Source organism: Epinephelus lanceolatus, chromosome 10 (genome assembly GCF_041903045.1).
Source record: "Epinephelus lanceolatus isolate andai-2023 chromosome 10, ASM4190304v1, whole genome shotgun sequence".
NCBI classification, from domain to species: domain Eukaryota; kingdom Metazoa; phylum Chordata; class Actinopteri; order Perciformes; family Serranidae; genus Epinephelus; species Epinephelus lanceolatus.
In genome coordinates this window covers 4,123,953-4,140,000 of record NC_135743.1, presented here as the reverse complement: position 1 = coordinate 4,140,000, position 16,048 = coordinate 4,123,953, and the positions used below count along the sequence as shown (strand labels likewise).

The 16,048-nt window shown below is 45.8% G+C and overlaps 1 protein-coding gene across 1 annotated transcript in view; it reads right to left on the bottom strand.

Moving 5' to 3' along the window:
- Positions 1-16,048, bottom strand: part of LOC117266070 (neural-cadherin) — a 176,120-nt gene that overhangs the window by 52,126 nt on the left and 107,946 nt on the right. The window contains exons 13-16 of the mRNA XM_033641015.2: positions 9,331-9,580; positions 6,611-6,738; positions 6,331-6,517; positions 5,924-6,067 (exon numbers count right to left, since the gene is read on the bottom strand). Of these exons, the coding sequence (XP_033496906.2) occupies positions 5,924-6,067; positions 6,331-6,517; positions 6,611-6,738; positions 9,331-9,580 (709 nt within the window). The remainder of the gene's footprint in view (positions 1-5,923; positions 6,068-6,330; positions 6,518-6,610; positions 6,739-9,330; positions 9,581-16,048) is intronic.

Here is a 16,048-nt window from a genome sequence, read left to right as displayed (position 1 = left end):
CAGTGTTAATTTCATTGATGAAAACTATGACAAAAAATATTCGTCATTGACCTTTTTTTCCATGATGAAAATGAGACGATGACAAGCTAAAAACAGATCTTGATAATAAAAACTAAAACAAAATCTATGTTTCATTTGATGAGGAGACGAGACGTGACGAGAATGTTAGTGGTGGACTACTGAAAGCCAAAACCAGCCGTGCTTATACATATCATCAAATGCTGCATGAGGGACAGGCTGGTTAACTCTACCAAATAGTCTGTGCCAGGATGTTTCGCTAGCTGCTGAATGGTAGCAGAGCAAGCAGCCACTGGCCACCGGACTTCACAGCTGATCCCCGCAGGACTCTATTCAGTCTGGACTTGAGAAGGTTCTCTTCTTGTGCACTAAGCTGAACCGCCAGTCAGAGTGATTTCATTCAGCGATGGGTGCAGGACACACCACACCGACTAAGGCGACAGACGCCCATTGACAGCCCAACACTGACCAACGGCTGACCCTCAACTTGGTGTGTCAGGCGTTAAGGTTTCACTGTAAAGTCTGAACTTATCTGCCACATAATAACGTACAAATATAACATATTTGTGGTTTGCAGAAATGTACAATGTCACTATTTTTCCTGGTAGGGATGCACGATAATATCAGCACGTCATTGGCATTAGCCGATACTGGCTTTAAAACAAAATATCTGAATCGGCCAACATGCGTTTTCTTAATGTGCACAATGAATGAATATTACATACACTGAAATACATTGTATTTCATGTCTCTATCTGCTGGTGGGCCGTCATGATAAGAGTATGTATGTGTATTATGATGTTAATTCCACTACAGAAGAGACTTGATCACTAAAATTAGGTGGGGAAAAAAGCTGATTTATCAGTACCGTATTAGTTACTGGTCAAATGAGTTGTTACATATCGGCATATCTGTAAAAGATCCAGTATCGTACATCCCTATTTTCTTATGCTTGGATTGTGAGCAGTAAATGCAGCTGCTCTTTGCTGTTGTTTGTTAAAATGTGCGTCCATGTGAAGCAGGACACGTTCAGTAAGCGGACAGCATGCAGTGGACTCAATTTAACTTCAAATACAGAGATTTTGACACCTTGTCACAATTATTAAGAGGCGCAAATTTACGTATAAATTTTCCCCTTTCGATGACCCCCAAAAAACACTCAAAAATCTATTGCAACTAAATGCACCAAATGACATTTAATACTTGCGAGAGGTGTCTGAAAGAAGCACAAGAAAAGTGATGTTGCTCCAGGTTCCAAAGGGTTAAAACAATACAAGAACAATTAGAAGAACATGGTGGTGGTTATGTTTGTCTGCTAAAGAAAGTATAATTAAAAAGAATCTGTGTAATTCAGACCTCTTCAGGCGTCTAAAACAAGATGGACTGCTGTAATGTACAAAACAACATGTGACATATTATTGCCTCGTCTCAGACCAGTCAGAGCAGCGCAGGTTGTTTCATTAGAGGCTTTATGTGCAGAGAAGAAGATGAATTTCTTGTGCATAAATGATAAAGATTGAAAAATATGCTTAATGTTCCAGATCTCTGTGTGTTCCTCTCACAGTGCTGACTCAGCAGGGATCAGCTCTTATGTTTCAGTTAATCTCCCACCTACCTGCCTGTTAGGTCTGAGCTAAGATGACTGGTCCCCCCCCCCCGGTGGTTTGGGGTCGAGGGGTGTTTGTTAATTACCACGGGGAGTCCCTGACGAGACACAAACTGGGGATAAAGCGTCTACGTTTGGGAGGGAATCATCAGCAGTTTGCTATCTTAGCGTTTCTTAATCCCGTGTTCAGCGTCTTCCTGAGCCACGCAGGGATCAGTCTGAAGGGAATAAGCACTAAATCTAGACACTTCCAACAACAACGGCACACTAGACAAACAAAAAATAAAAACAGCAACAGATTGAGGCAGAACTGTTCATACAATAAAAATATAAAGCAGAGCAGGCACTCTCTCACTAGTCCTCTCTGTATGTTTATGAAGCAGAATCATAAAACCTGAGATAAGTGTGAACGTTTGCCCAACACATGAACGTGTCTTCACGTTAAATTCTCACAGGTGACAGATGAAGTGAATAACACTGATCATCATGTTACAGTGCAGTGTTTTTCCTGGGAAACCTTTGGTCCTCCTGACATTCATGTGACAGGCTCCACCCACTCAAACATAGCTGCAGACCAAGTACCTCCCTCAATCCCTGATGGCAGTGCCCCCCCAACAGGACAATGCACCATGCCACACCACAAAAGTGTCTCTAGGAATGACCAGAGGAATGGGACAAAGAGCTCAAGGTGTCAACCTGGCATCCAAATTCCCCAGATCCTAATCTGATCAAACATCTGGGGGACATGCTGGTACTGCAGAGGTACCCCTGATCCACGGTGGGTCCTCCTTGGATTGGACTTGGCTCTGACCTGTCGAGGCATGGACACAGGACGGCTGTGGGGTTTGTCAATGGGGCATTGGCAGCAGATCCTTTGAGTCCTGTGGGTTGTGAGGTATGGTACTGGCGCATTCCACAGATGCTGGATCAGATTGGAATCTCGCTAATTTGGAGGCCAAGCTGACGCCTTGAGCTCTTTGTCACGTTCCACAGCACATTCCAGAGCAGTTTTTGCAATGTGGCCGCGGACCTACAGGGGGGCCAGGGCCATCTGGGCCACTGTGTCAACTTCAGCCTGTCACATGCATTGTCTGTTTTCAAAATACACGTCCGTTTTCACAGAAAAGTACAGTTTGCATACAGTCTCTTTCAAAATAAAAGCACTACATTAGTACAACACTGCAAATTGACTTTTTTTGGCTTCAACAAGAAACGCACGTTTTACCAACACATGTGGTTGGGTTTAGGAAAAAAGAACAGGGTTTGACTTCACAATCCTACGCAAAGCGAACACTGCCATCCTGGGTGAACGTCGGTTGTTGTTGGACCCATCCACCACCCTTGCCAACTGCCCCACTCAGACTTTTGCCGCCTTAACTTTTGTTCTTGTCCCAACATGTTTTCCCCTTATGCCGTTAAACTATAACAGTGACCAGCTGTGTATCATGCCAAGGTGAAAGGACGGCTTTTTTTGTTGGTGTCTGACACTGGAATTTGCTGAACAAGCTGTGGATTTCGACGACTTCAGAGTGAGACTAGGTTGAAATGCGAGTTGAGTCGAGTAGAGTCGGACTGAACCATTCAGTGGAAATGCAGCATTTGTGTGCAGCCATGTGGACGGTCAAATTATCCTCACACTCTGTCTGAACACACAGTAAAAGTATGACTGAATCAGGAAGTTGTAGTTGCAGGTAAAACTGAGTGAGTGCACCTGACATGTTGACACCATATAGCACAGGAAAACTGTGTTAACACTATTAGTTGAAGTGAGTCTGTAAACTGTGATGAACTTTCACCTCCGTTTCCAACCTGTGTGGCTGCTCAGACTTTTTTCAGACGGACGGGGCCGACACAAACAGAAACAAACTCTGTGACTCTTGGGCTTTGGCCGAAATTGAGTCTACTTTATTTCATTTTTTTGAGTCTCCCATCTTGTTAGCGTAGGCTTCAGTAAGTTTAGTCCGCTCTGAAGTGTTTCTGCTTTCTATTTTTAACACATACAGTAAATGGCTTGATTCTAAAATCTGATCAAACTACGAAGGGAAGTTTGAAACGCGAGGAGCGGCGGGAAGTTTGGGGACCTCCTGAGGGAATCAGAACGAGTCTGCAACACAAACACCGAGCCGAGTGTGAGTGTGGAGAACAGAACAAGTAAAGGTTAAAGATTAAAAAAAGAAAATAAATAATCAGACGTCACTCTCCTTCCCTTTACTCAGAGTAAAGAAAACCCCCGAGACTTTGAGCCAACGCCAGCAGCCGCCGTCATTAAGAGACAGAGAGAGAAAGAAAGAAAGAGAGAAGCGCTTGTTTTGTTGTTTTCAGATTTTTTGCCTCCTGCTGCTTATTGGTTGGAGCGGAGGAGGAAAAGGAATGAGGGACAAACACAAACAAAGAGACAAACATCAAAACTGTCGACCTCAAGGGAGCAACAGCACTCACTAATGAGCTGTGACAGCAAGAGAAGAAGAGAGGAGGAGACAGGAGAGGAGGGGGAGGAGAGAGGGGATAGGAGAGGAAGCAGGAGGAGAGAGAAAAGGAGAGGAGGATAGAGAAGAGGGGAGGGACGAGAGGAAAAGAGAGGATGTAAGGGGAAAGAGGAGAGAAAATCTGAACTGAGAGGAAACAAAGAAAACAGAAGAGAGCAAAAAATATGAGGAAAAAATACCATAAGAGAAAAGGTAAAAAGAAGAATAGAAGAGAGGAAAAAAGAGAACAAGATAAAATCCAGAGAGAAATGAAGAGAAACAAATACAATAGAAGAAAAGAGAAGAAAGGAAAGAATAGGAAAGGCAAAGAGACGGAAGTCTAAAGAAAAGGTAACGAGAATGAACAGAGAGCCAAAAGAGAGGAGAAAAGGAAATGAAGAGAACAGAGTAGGAATGAAGAGATGGGGAGAAAAGAACAGAAAGAATATCAAAGAAGAGAAGGTGACAGAAGAGAACAAGATAAGGGTGAAGAGGAGAAAAGTGGAGAAAAGAAACGAGAGGAAAAGAGGAATACAGATGAGCAGGAAAGAGGAGAGGAGTCAAGAAGAGCTGGTAAATAAAGAAAACAGAAGAACAGAACAGAGGAGAGGATGACAGAAGAGTAATCCCAAACAATCAGACAACATCATACAACATCATATCTCGGCCCTCAGTGATTCATCAAACGTTCTTATCCGACAAATCACAGCGAAGGAATGATGACTAAATGTAAATGATAAATGTGGCCCCTGAAATCATCCTTTAAATATCCTGCCATGATATATTCTGAGTTCAGAGGCCTTGCCCCCAGAGTTCATGACATGAAGAGGCAAAAAGACCTTCTCTGAGCTGGAAATGGAAACACTGACGTCCCAGGACCAATTTAACCACCTGGTTCTATTTGGCAGCCTGAAAGTGGCTTCAAAGGAAATCGAAATCACTGCTGCGGTCAACAGCGTTGGAGCAGACAATCAAACTCCAGCTGAGGTTTTAATTTACACATTCATGATATGTACCAACCTATAGCCAATATACACTCAGTGGCTACTTCTAAAGTACACCTCTTCAACTGCCGTTAATGCAAATAGCTAATCAGCCATTCACGTGGCAGCAACTCAGTGTATTTAGTCATGTAGACATGGTGAAGACGAGCTGCTGAAGTTTAACCTGAGCATCAGAATGATGAAGAAAGGTGATTGAAGTGACTTTGAACGTGGCATGGTTGTTGGTGCCAGACGGGCTGGTCTGAGTATTTACTGGGATTTTCAGCACAACCATCTCTAGGGTTTACAGAGGATGGTCCCAAAAAGAGCAAATATCCAGTGAGCCAAAATGCCTTGTTGATGCCAGAGGTCAGAGGAGAATGGCCAGACTGCTTCAAGATGATAGAAAGGCAACAGGAAGTCAAATAAGCACTGGTTCCAACCAAGGTGTGCAGAAGAGCATCTCTGAAGCAACAACACCTTGTCCAACCTTGAAGCAGATGGGCTACAGCAGCAGAAGACCACACCAGGTGCCACTCCTGTCAGCTAACAACAGGAAACTGAGGCTACAATTCATACGGGTTTTCTCACCAAAACTGGACAATAGAAGATTGGAAAAACCACATTCAGATGGAAGCATGGATCCATCCTGCCTTGTATCAACGCTTCAGGCTGCTGCTGGTGGTGTAATGGTGTGGGGGTTGTGGTGGGGGGGGGTTGTTACAATATTCATATCTAACACATCTCGTAACACGCCTCACACTCAACAAGAAAGTTTGAGTTCTCTCCAACAACATCTTCAGCTGCATCCCTCAGACAGACAGACAGACAGAAAACCCACTGTGACTCACCCTCGTCCTCGTCGTTGGCGGTGACGGTGATGAGGACGAAGCCGACCTCCTTGTCTTCCTCCACGCTCACCTCGTACACTGGCCGGGCAAACGCCGGGGCGTTGTCGTTGACATCGGTGATAAAGATCCTGACGTATGCCGTGTCTGAGAGACAGAAAATACATTTACAAACACCTGAATGAGCTTCTGTGGTCTGCAGAATATTTTCTACTTACAGCAGCATCATCATTTGGCGTCAGTGTGATTTTGAGGTATGAAATGAGGTTTTTGCCAAATCGCATTCCTTATTTTATCCTTTCCCCTTATTTTTGAGTGACCCTTTTCACCCCAGAATAGATGTACAAAGGCTAATGGTTGAAATCTTCTATGAAATGGGACAACCTTTCTTGCGTGTGTGCGTGTGTTACCTGTGTTAGGTTGTCCCTGCTGGCCTGGTCTGGCCGATTCGGAGCCATCCTGTGACTGGACCTCGATCAGGTAGGAGGCTTTCTGCTCGCGGTCGAAGGAGGCTCGAGTGACGATGGTACCACTGCGTGAGTCGATGTCAAAGAACTGAGAGTCCCCACTCTCATCCTTCAGGATCACGTAATGGATCTGAAGAAGGAGAAGAAGAAAGAAACTTCAGTAGAAGTAGAAGAAGAAGAAGGAGAAGAAAATAAATGATGCATGTGTTCAGATGTTCCTCACCCTCCCGTGCAGACCAGAGTCCAGGTCTGTGGCCGACACCTGAGCCACCGACGTGCCAATCTCGGCTCCCTCTGGGACCGTGGCCTCGTAGGTGGACGACAGGAAGAAAGGAACGTTGTCGTTCACGTCTGAGGAAGGAAAGAAAAGGAAGAAACATTTCTTTCTAAATTTATCTTTTGTTGTTGTTTTGTTGTTGCAGGATCTGGCAGGAGAACACAAACAGTCTGTCACGTCCATGAAAGCTGATTAAATTGGATTAAAAGCTGACAGAGAGAAGGCGAGAAAGACAGAAACAAACAAAGAAAGAGAAGCAGATAGAAGGCAGAGAGAAGCAAAGAAAGACAGAGGAAAGTTTGTGTTTTCTGCAACGTTTACACCAGTTAAGAAGATTAAAAAGTGAAGTGAAATAAAGAAAGAAGAAACAGACAAAAGGAGAGAAGGAGAAACAGTTAGCGAGCTGAAGTCCATCAGAAAGTGAAGTTGGACTGCGTCTCCCCTCGCTAATGAAAACCGACTTATTAGTGAGGAATTATCCTCCAAACACCATGAAGAGTCCACAAAGCAGCTTGTCAGCTCACTTTCAAGCTCCGCTAAGCCAATTACAGCGTCCGATGTGGGTTTGTTCAAAGCCAATCAAAGTCAGGAAGTGTTTTCTCCTCTTCCCTTCTCTCCGCCCGCCTACAGGTGCTGACTGGGAAATGAGTCACTGTTAAAATGAGGCGGTGTGGTGCTCACGGCACCAGCCGCTACTGTTTACCGCCAGAGTCGACACAGGGAAGTGAACTACACTTCATTATTCCTCCCCATCATTCTCTTTGTCATCTTCCAGCAGTGTCGCTCATTACAGAGTTTTGGCCGTTCCCTGATCGCTCCTCTTCCTCTGCTCGTCACATCTGAACAATGACTCATTTACGAGAGTAAATGAGCTTCTAATCTTAAAACGAGTCACAGAAATAATTACACGGGCTGCTTTCAAATTAGAAGTGCTGTTAAAATATGAAGAGACTAATTCTGTTGTTGTAGCAGCGTGTGTTTCGACTGTGTCTTTCCTCTGAGATAAGAGTTAAATATTCAGACACTTTGATCCGTCACTCCTTTACATGTTGGCTTGTTCATAAATCAATCAATAATTTATTTGTCACATGGAATTATACAATCAGATCCTTTAACTTGTGCACAGTAATTAAGTCCTTTTTTATGTGTGTGTCTATTTACATCGTTGGCTTTATAATTAATTATAATAAAAGGTCGGGGAGGTAGTCAAAAAGTTTCCTATCGGCAAGGCGCCGGGTGTGGATGAGATTCACCCTGCTGTTGTGCTGTCAAGTGTTCAGGTATCTCAAGGTCTTGTTCACAAGTGAGGGTAGAATGGATAGGTGACTTGGTGTGGCATCTGCAGTGGTGCGGGTTCGTCGTGGTGAAGAGGGAGCTGAGCCAGAAGGCGAAGCTTTCAATATATGTTACATCTGCTGCTTGAGTGTGTGTGTGTGTGTGTGTGTGTGTGTGTGGTGAGCAGAGTGGTTACAGGTGTGCCGGAGACTGAGCAGAGCACCACCAGCCGCATCTCATTCTGCAATCAACTGCCTACTTGTACTCAGCCCTGCCACATCCACGCTGCCAGATCGTAGCCACTGTTAAGTCAGTATACAGCTCGACTCTAGCCTCTAGTTGAATCCTTGACTTAAAACTTTGTCTGTAATCCTGTTTTCCTGTGTTTCCAGTATCCAACCAGCCTGCTCTGCTCTCCGGTCCGCTCTGCTCCACCTGCCCTCACCTCGGATGCTCCAGCCTACTCCCCACTCAGCCTGCCCCCTCCTCAGACGCTCTGGACCCAGACCCCCTCACCCAGAGAGCTAAAATAAACTCAAACTGTTTCACTGTCTGTCCGCACTTGGGTCCTTACTGCCACCCCGTAACAATATACTGGTCCATCTCCGTCCCAACCCTCACCTGTGGTCATGAGCTCTGGGTAGTGACCGAAAGAATGAGGTCGCAGATACAAGCAGCTGAATTGAGTTTCCTCTGTAGGGTGTCTGGGCTCAGCCTTAGAGATAGGGGGAGGAGCTCAGACATCCAGAGGGAGCTCGGAGTAGAGCAGCAGCGAGTGGAAAGGCGTCAGCTGAGGTGGTTTGGGCATCTGATCAGGATCGTCCTGGGCGCCTCCTGTTAGAGGTGTTCAAGGAGGGCCAAGTCCGAGCCTGGGGCAGACCAAGAACACGCTGGAGGGATTATATATCTCATCTGGTACACCTCAGGGTCCCCCAGGAGGAGCTGGAAAGTGTTGCTAGGGAGAAGGACATCTGGGGTGCTTTGCTTGGCCTGCTGGATGGATGGACATCCAACCTCAGCAAGACGGACTCCTCATGAACACAGGCAGCACCGCTCTGCAGCTGCTGACACAGTCTATGCAATGTCTACATATACATCCATGGGTCAGACAACAACAACAACAACAATAACAACAACAACAACAACAAAAAGACAGTTGTGTTGGCCCACAAGTTCCCACAATGCCAGATGGCCTGTGTCACTTTCTGGTTTAAAGAATTTACCTTTCACACAACCGCAGCAATAAATCTGTCACCAAACAAAAAATGTTACTGGCAGCAATTTGTTGTTGATGTTTATGATCTATCTGAGTAAAGCACTGAACTGATATCTGCGTGTTTACCCTCAAATAACCCTTACGAGCTCACACACACACTCCCTCTCCGCCTTACCTGTCACGTTAACATAGACGGTGGTGAACGATGCAAGCGGCACGGCGGCCACGTTCTGGACCCGCACCCTGAGCGTGAAGAACCGTGTGGTCTCGTAGTCCAGATTCTCAGCCACCAGGATGGACGCCGAGCTGTCCGCCCGGTTCGGCTTGATGTAGAAACGCACTGGCATGTTGGTCTCCGGCACCTGACCCTCCTCCAGGTTGTAGGTCACCCGGGGGTCACCGAGTGGGGACGTCGCCTTGATGGTCTGAGGGGAGAAAGAGGGAGTGTAGAGGTCAGATGCACATGATGTGTTATTGTGTGTTCACGCTGTCTCTCAGAGCAAATCTACAGGAAGTGGAGGAAATATCAATGTCAGGCACACCTGAGGAGAGCAGGGTGGGCCAGACACAGTGATTTACATGGTCACACCTCACCCCACCTTCCTCCTCCTCAGTAGTCAGGGTGAATTGGCAGAAATGGAATGTAGCATAACATGTACGTCTTCTTTAGTGTAAAAGAATTGTTGTGTCTTTGTTCCTTTGGATGCACCAAATCCTCCTGAATCTTACACACTGGACCTTAAAGGAGATAATAAGGCAGTGTCTGGATGTATACACATACATAATAGATGCTGTGGTACAGAGAGAATAAAAGGTAGCTCGCATCCAGCACCTGCAGCTCCTCAAACCTCTGTGCATTCCTTTTTGGCTTTGAGTTTATATCTTGATTTCTACAAACCAGATTTATCTCCATTTCTATAACAATAACTCCCACATCTCATTACAATCCATCAAAGACTGAAGGCAAAGAAGAAGATGAAGACTCCCGTCCTGGTTCATGATGACATCATATTAGCACGCAGCTGTTTGCTCGACAGCGAGGTCATTTGTCTTCATAACGGTTTCAACGACTTTAACGTCTCCCAGATCCATAAACCATAACACTCACTAAAAATATGACATGGTAAGATACACAGTGCTACAAAGAATGCATCATTCAGACGGTCAGAGCGGCGGCTCAGTCCTTCTATGGAAATGAAGCAGTCACAGAGAAAACTAACACCTAAAAAGGGTCCAGTTTCTGCTTTGTTTGCGTTCTTTGTGTGAATTTGTTAGAAAATATGTGTTTGGATCTGTGTGTGTGTGCGTGTGTGTGTTGTTGTGACCTGTGCATCCACACAGCAGCAGAGCTTTTAAGACTCGTGTTATTCTCTTGGCTGTAGTTTGAGCTGACCTTAGAGAGAGAGAGTGTGTGTGTGTGTTTATGTGTGTGTGTGTGTGTGTGTGTGTGTGTGTGTGTGTGTGTGAGCTTTTAACACACTCCCAACCTTGCCAGGGAAGGATTGTGTTTTCTCCAGCTGAGTGATGCCACCTCTCTTTATTGTCCTGAGAGTATGACCTGTGCTCACACATCCCTGCACACACACATTTCACTGATTTATGCCGCTTCACTGTGACAGATTTTTTAATAAAATCTCTATACTGTCCTGGATTATTTGTCACTTTAACCCTTTAAACCCCCCTCAGTTATTATCACAGTCCATCCCGTTGTCTCTCATTGTTTATTGCGTATCAGCAGCGGTAATGTGTTTCCTCACGGTGACACAGAGAGTCGCTGAGTGAGAAACACTGTCCGCCACTTCAAACACCGAAACCCTCTCAGCTCTGTCTCTCTTAAAGGGATAGTTCAGATCTTTTAAAGTGGGGTTGTATGAGGTACTTATCCACAGTGTATTACCTACAGTAGATGTCAGTCAGTCGCCTGCAGTTTGGGTAAACAGACAGGAGTAGGTCCAGGGAAAATATGCAATGTACTGCTGTAGACGGGAGCAGCAGCAACATATTTTAGTTACTTTAAAATCAATATCAGTTTAAGTGTATGCTGTATTCTAAATACTTTTCATCCTCTTCAACAGAGAGGCCTTTAATGGCTTCAGTTTCCCAACTATGCTCTCATCAAAGCCAACAGACTCCACTGACAAAGCTCCTCCTGCAGGACACCGAGGTGTTTCCAAACCAGATGAGATATGTGATCCCTCCAGTGTGTTCTGGGTCTCCTAGTAGTTAGACTTTCATTCAAAACCTCCAAAAAAAGGCACACAAAGGGTCCTGATCAGATGCCTGAACCACCACAACTGATTCCCTTCGACATGGAGGACAATCCTGGCAGGGCCCGACGTGCACTGAAAATACCTTCCTGCCAAAGATCCGGACACAGCTCTCACTGTTGGATGGATCGTAAGCAAACATGTCAGAACTCATGAAGCTTTCAGAAGATTATGAGGTGATGAAAACCACAAGAAGAGGTCATTCATATGGACCCCTGTGAAGATGGTAAACACAACCCCAATTAAAGGCGGTTAATCAGAAGGGCAGGGGTAATAAATGGGCACCAGTGTGAACACTTTTTCTAGCCTGCGTCCTGTTTTCTCCATTGGAAAGAAACCCTTCATGTTTAACTTAGCAAAGGGGCACCCAAGAGGGTACTTTTGGCTTCTTTTAAAACAAGGGGGTTCGCCTGAGTCCACCAGGGCCTCTAAACACCCTGCAAAGGAGCTGCTCCATTGTTCTACAACCTGGATCTGAGGTGAAGTCGAAACCTCCTTTCCAGCACCCTGGCATAAACTCTCCCAGTGGTAATTGGTGCACTGACTCCGATCCCCTTTGACCTTTTAAGGGACTACAACTTTAAACTGCTATTCCTGGAAATCCAAGCAACACTGAGGAAGCGTTTCAGCGAAAACAATGTCAAGAGCCTTCAGCCTCTCAGGTTGAATCTCATCCACACCTGGTGCCTCACAGTCCTCACAGACCTCTGCTAGGAAGTGGGTGAGTCTGCATCCTCTAGAGAAGACATGCTTATTGGGTTCAGAAGTTCCTCAAAGTGCTCCTTCCATCACTCGACAATAATCCCAGTCAGGGTCAACACAGCTTGAGACAAGAACTGCTTTCTCTCCTGAGCGACAGTTCTCCAGAACCTCTTTAAAGCCAGAAAATTTTCCCTAAGCCTGGTTTTTGGTTTGGTGACCACAGTAGCTGCAGCTCTTCTGGACTCTCAGTCTCTGTGTGCTGCTTCAGGAGACCCCTTTGCCAACTAAGTCTGAAAGACCTCCTCCGTCTGGACACCAGCATTGTCTCAGGTTGCTGCCACAACAGACACAGCTGATTTTCTAACCACAACTCAGAGCAACAGCCTCCACAATGGAGAAAATGGCCAACTCAGCAAAAGTTCAAAGTGAAATGACAAAATATTTTTGGAAGAAATGATAACCCAAAACCTGACAAACAGCCTCAGTGGTAGCTGTCCAGTTTCCAGGTGAGGAGTCAAGTCAGGACACGCTGGCCCTGCTCAGGAGGCGGAGTGTTGGCTCTGCCTCACAGCGGGCTGGGGCAGCTGAGCGTATGGAATCAGCACTAATGAGAAATCATCTCATTAGACATCAGTGCAGTGTGCTGCAGCTAAGCTGATCAGCGGCTGCCATCTTCTCCCACACAGATTAACGCCTGTGGAGATGTGGCAGCAGATCGTTCTCAACTGGTGCTGCTGGTGCGGAGTGTGATGATACAGATCATCCTGTCAGACTCAAACAGTTAGCTGTCGGCTGAAGGGGGCGTCAGCGACAAGGGAAGTGGTTTTATACTGAAACTACTGATTCTGTTACTGTGTTTCTTTTTTCAGGCCAAGAAATTTATTGACCGTCCATGTTAAATTTAATGTCACTGTTAACACGTCTGATTGACACACTTTTACATGCATCTAGTTGTGTTTTGAATAAAAGGAATGCGACTGATCTATGCTTGTGTTGTTTGTGTTTAGGCATTGACTAAGTTCATGAAGTGAACTGAAGAAGCCTCTTGGATGAGAGGTGAAACTCTTAACACTACACTTGACATTACCATGACGTGGATGACTGAGAATCTTTGCCAACACGTTAGCTAAGGTTCAGCTTGTGGCTGTTTCATCACTGAGCAGGCACAGAGTGAGCAAAAACACTCCTGACATGCATTCATTGTTGTTCTAATGCTACTTATGAAATATATTTCTTAATTATGAAAAAAAACACTACATGATCAGTAAGTCAGCGGCAGAGAACATGGACAGGAAGAAGAAACAGCAAACAGGAGGAAGTCAGCTGATGATGAGACGGTTATGAAACACACACGCAGCAGCTCCCACCTCTGCAGCGCCTCCCTCCCTCCACCTCGTTAACAATGTAATTAACAAACCTTATTAACGCTGCTAAATTTAAAACAACAGTTCCTCCTCAGTGCAATTAACACAGCAGAGGAGAGGAAGGAGGGAGGATGAGGGGGGCGGAAGAAGAGAAATGGGGCCGTCAGTTTTGGAAATTGTAACGTGTTAATTGGCTGCATCAAACATGTGTCTAAATCATTTCAGTACGTCGGTACCAAAAACACTGATGCTGTTTCTTATCAGTACTACGTCACCATTAAAGTGAGTGTTGCTGGAGCAAGTCAGTTAAACTTCAGGGATATCAATGTGTCCATTCAGGAAGCACAAGTAATTGTGAATCAGTTTCAGCTACTTTGGTGCAAATCAAAGTGACAACAGGTGCAATGGAGAGGCAAAAGCAAGACAACCCCCAACAAGGGAATGGTTTTACATGTGGTGTCCACAGACAGTTGCTCTCTCCTGATCCTTCCTGACTGATTCTTCTCTAGTTTGGTCTTCTGCTAGTGTCCTTGGCACTGCTGGTAGCATGAGGCCGTACCTGCAGCCCAGTCAGGTTGCACAGGTAGTCCAGCTCCTCCAGGATGGCACAAGAAGGTTTGCTGTGTCTCCCAGCACAGTCTCAAGAGCATGGAGGAGACACCAGGAGACCGCCCGCTACATGAGGAGAGCTGGACAGGGCCGTAGAAGGGCATCACCCCAGCAGCAGGACCGGTATCTGCTCCTTTGTGTGAGGAGGACCAGGAGGAGCACTACCAGAGCCCTACAACATGATCTCCAGTGTGATTACTGTGTTCACACCTGCCCAAACGAACCGCACTGCAAACCGAACCAAACAGGGCAGGAGTGGAAGCACCCTTAATTCTTTTGTGTATTATGTGCCTTAACCCCCCGCACAACAGCTTTTCGGCAGTTTCCTGTTCCTCTCTAACAGCGTGTTTCTTTCCCCTAAAAGGGAAACACTGAATTGGCGATGCCAGTCTCACACATAGCTTAGAGCCAAAGTCTGAGCTGCTGTCTTCTGTCATTTTTACAAAATGTCTGGAAAACAAATCGGAGATTACTTTATATACAGCGGCTCTTTGGCTTGCTTTATTAGTTTTAACCCATTTGTTTAAAGTAGAAATTTGAAGACATGTTTCAACTTCCTCTTTACATGTTATCTACATTAAACACTGGACTGTTTCCCTCAGGAAGGAGCACGGTGAGGAGAGCCGACTCATGATGATGTAGTGCCAGTCAGATGTGGGCTCTGATTGAAGTCTTTCCTACTGGTGACACTTGTGTTGGTAAATTGAAATACTTGAGCCCACAGAGTCATCTCCCCCTCCTCCCCCCTTCTCCCCCTCCTCTTCCCTTCTTCCTCCTCCCTCCCTCCATCACACAGCCTCTGTCAGGTTAAACACAGTAATTAGGCGTCTGTTTTTCAGAGGTGATGAGAGTCCATTGTGATGCTCCGACAGCAGGTGTAATTATCTCTCCATCCTGTCAATCATCTCTGACAGATGGAGCTGTGGGTGGGAGAGCCTCCCATCACCACCACCACCACCACCACCATCATCCACACCACCACCACCACCACCATCATCATCATCATCACTATCATCAGTCTATCTGTCTTCTCAGTGATGACGAGGGGACGAACAGGAGGAGGAGGAAGGATTAAATACAGCACAGACAAGTACACACTCAAGCACACACAGGCTTACATAGGATTACACACACACACACACACACACACACCCTACAACTGTTTGAAAACTGACTAACCTCCATGAAATCGAGCAGCTGGAGGGAAAAAACTCCTCCACCTTCTAAACCAGCGGCTTAGGAAAAGAGAGCAAATTAGGATGGAGGGATCAAAAGAGGGAAAAATTACCAGAGGTATACAAGCAAACCAAGCGTGTGTGTGTGTGTGTGTGTGTGTGTGTGTGTTGGTTGGAGGGAGTCAGGTGAGACAGACTCGGGGTGGGTTTGTTGTTTGCTCGGCAGAAAATGTTTTGAAGCGCTCGGCTAAACGTGCTGACACCGAGAGAGACAGAGAGGGAAAGAGGGAGGAAAAGATGGATGGAGGACAGTGAGGAGAGAGGGATGGAGAAGAAGAAAGAGCGTTTCAAGCCTCCTCGGGGTGCTGTGCACAGATGTGAGGGAGGATGTAAACGAGAGAGAACTCCTGCAGGAAATTTAAATATTCCTCTCTTTTCCACGTCTTCTTCCTCCCTCGCTCGTGTCGCACTCCTCTCCACATCTCAGAACTGGTTACAATGATCAGAGGAGGAAGACGAGCTTCAGTCACTTGATCAGCAACTTCTGAGGCAACCTGCAGTATTTTAGACCTTCAGAAGGAGATCACAGCCGCCGTAAAGCGAGGGCTGCGTAATTTTGCATGAAGACCCCACGGCCTTGTGTTTTCAGTTTGCTTGCTCAGTCCAAAACTTTAAGATTCCCAGTTTACTGTAATATCTGACAAAGAAAGCAGCAAATCATCACATCTGGGAGGGCAGGACATGTTCTGCATTTTTGTTTGAAAAGTCACTGATTC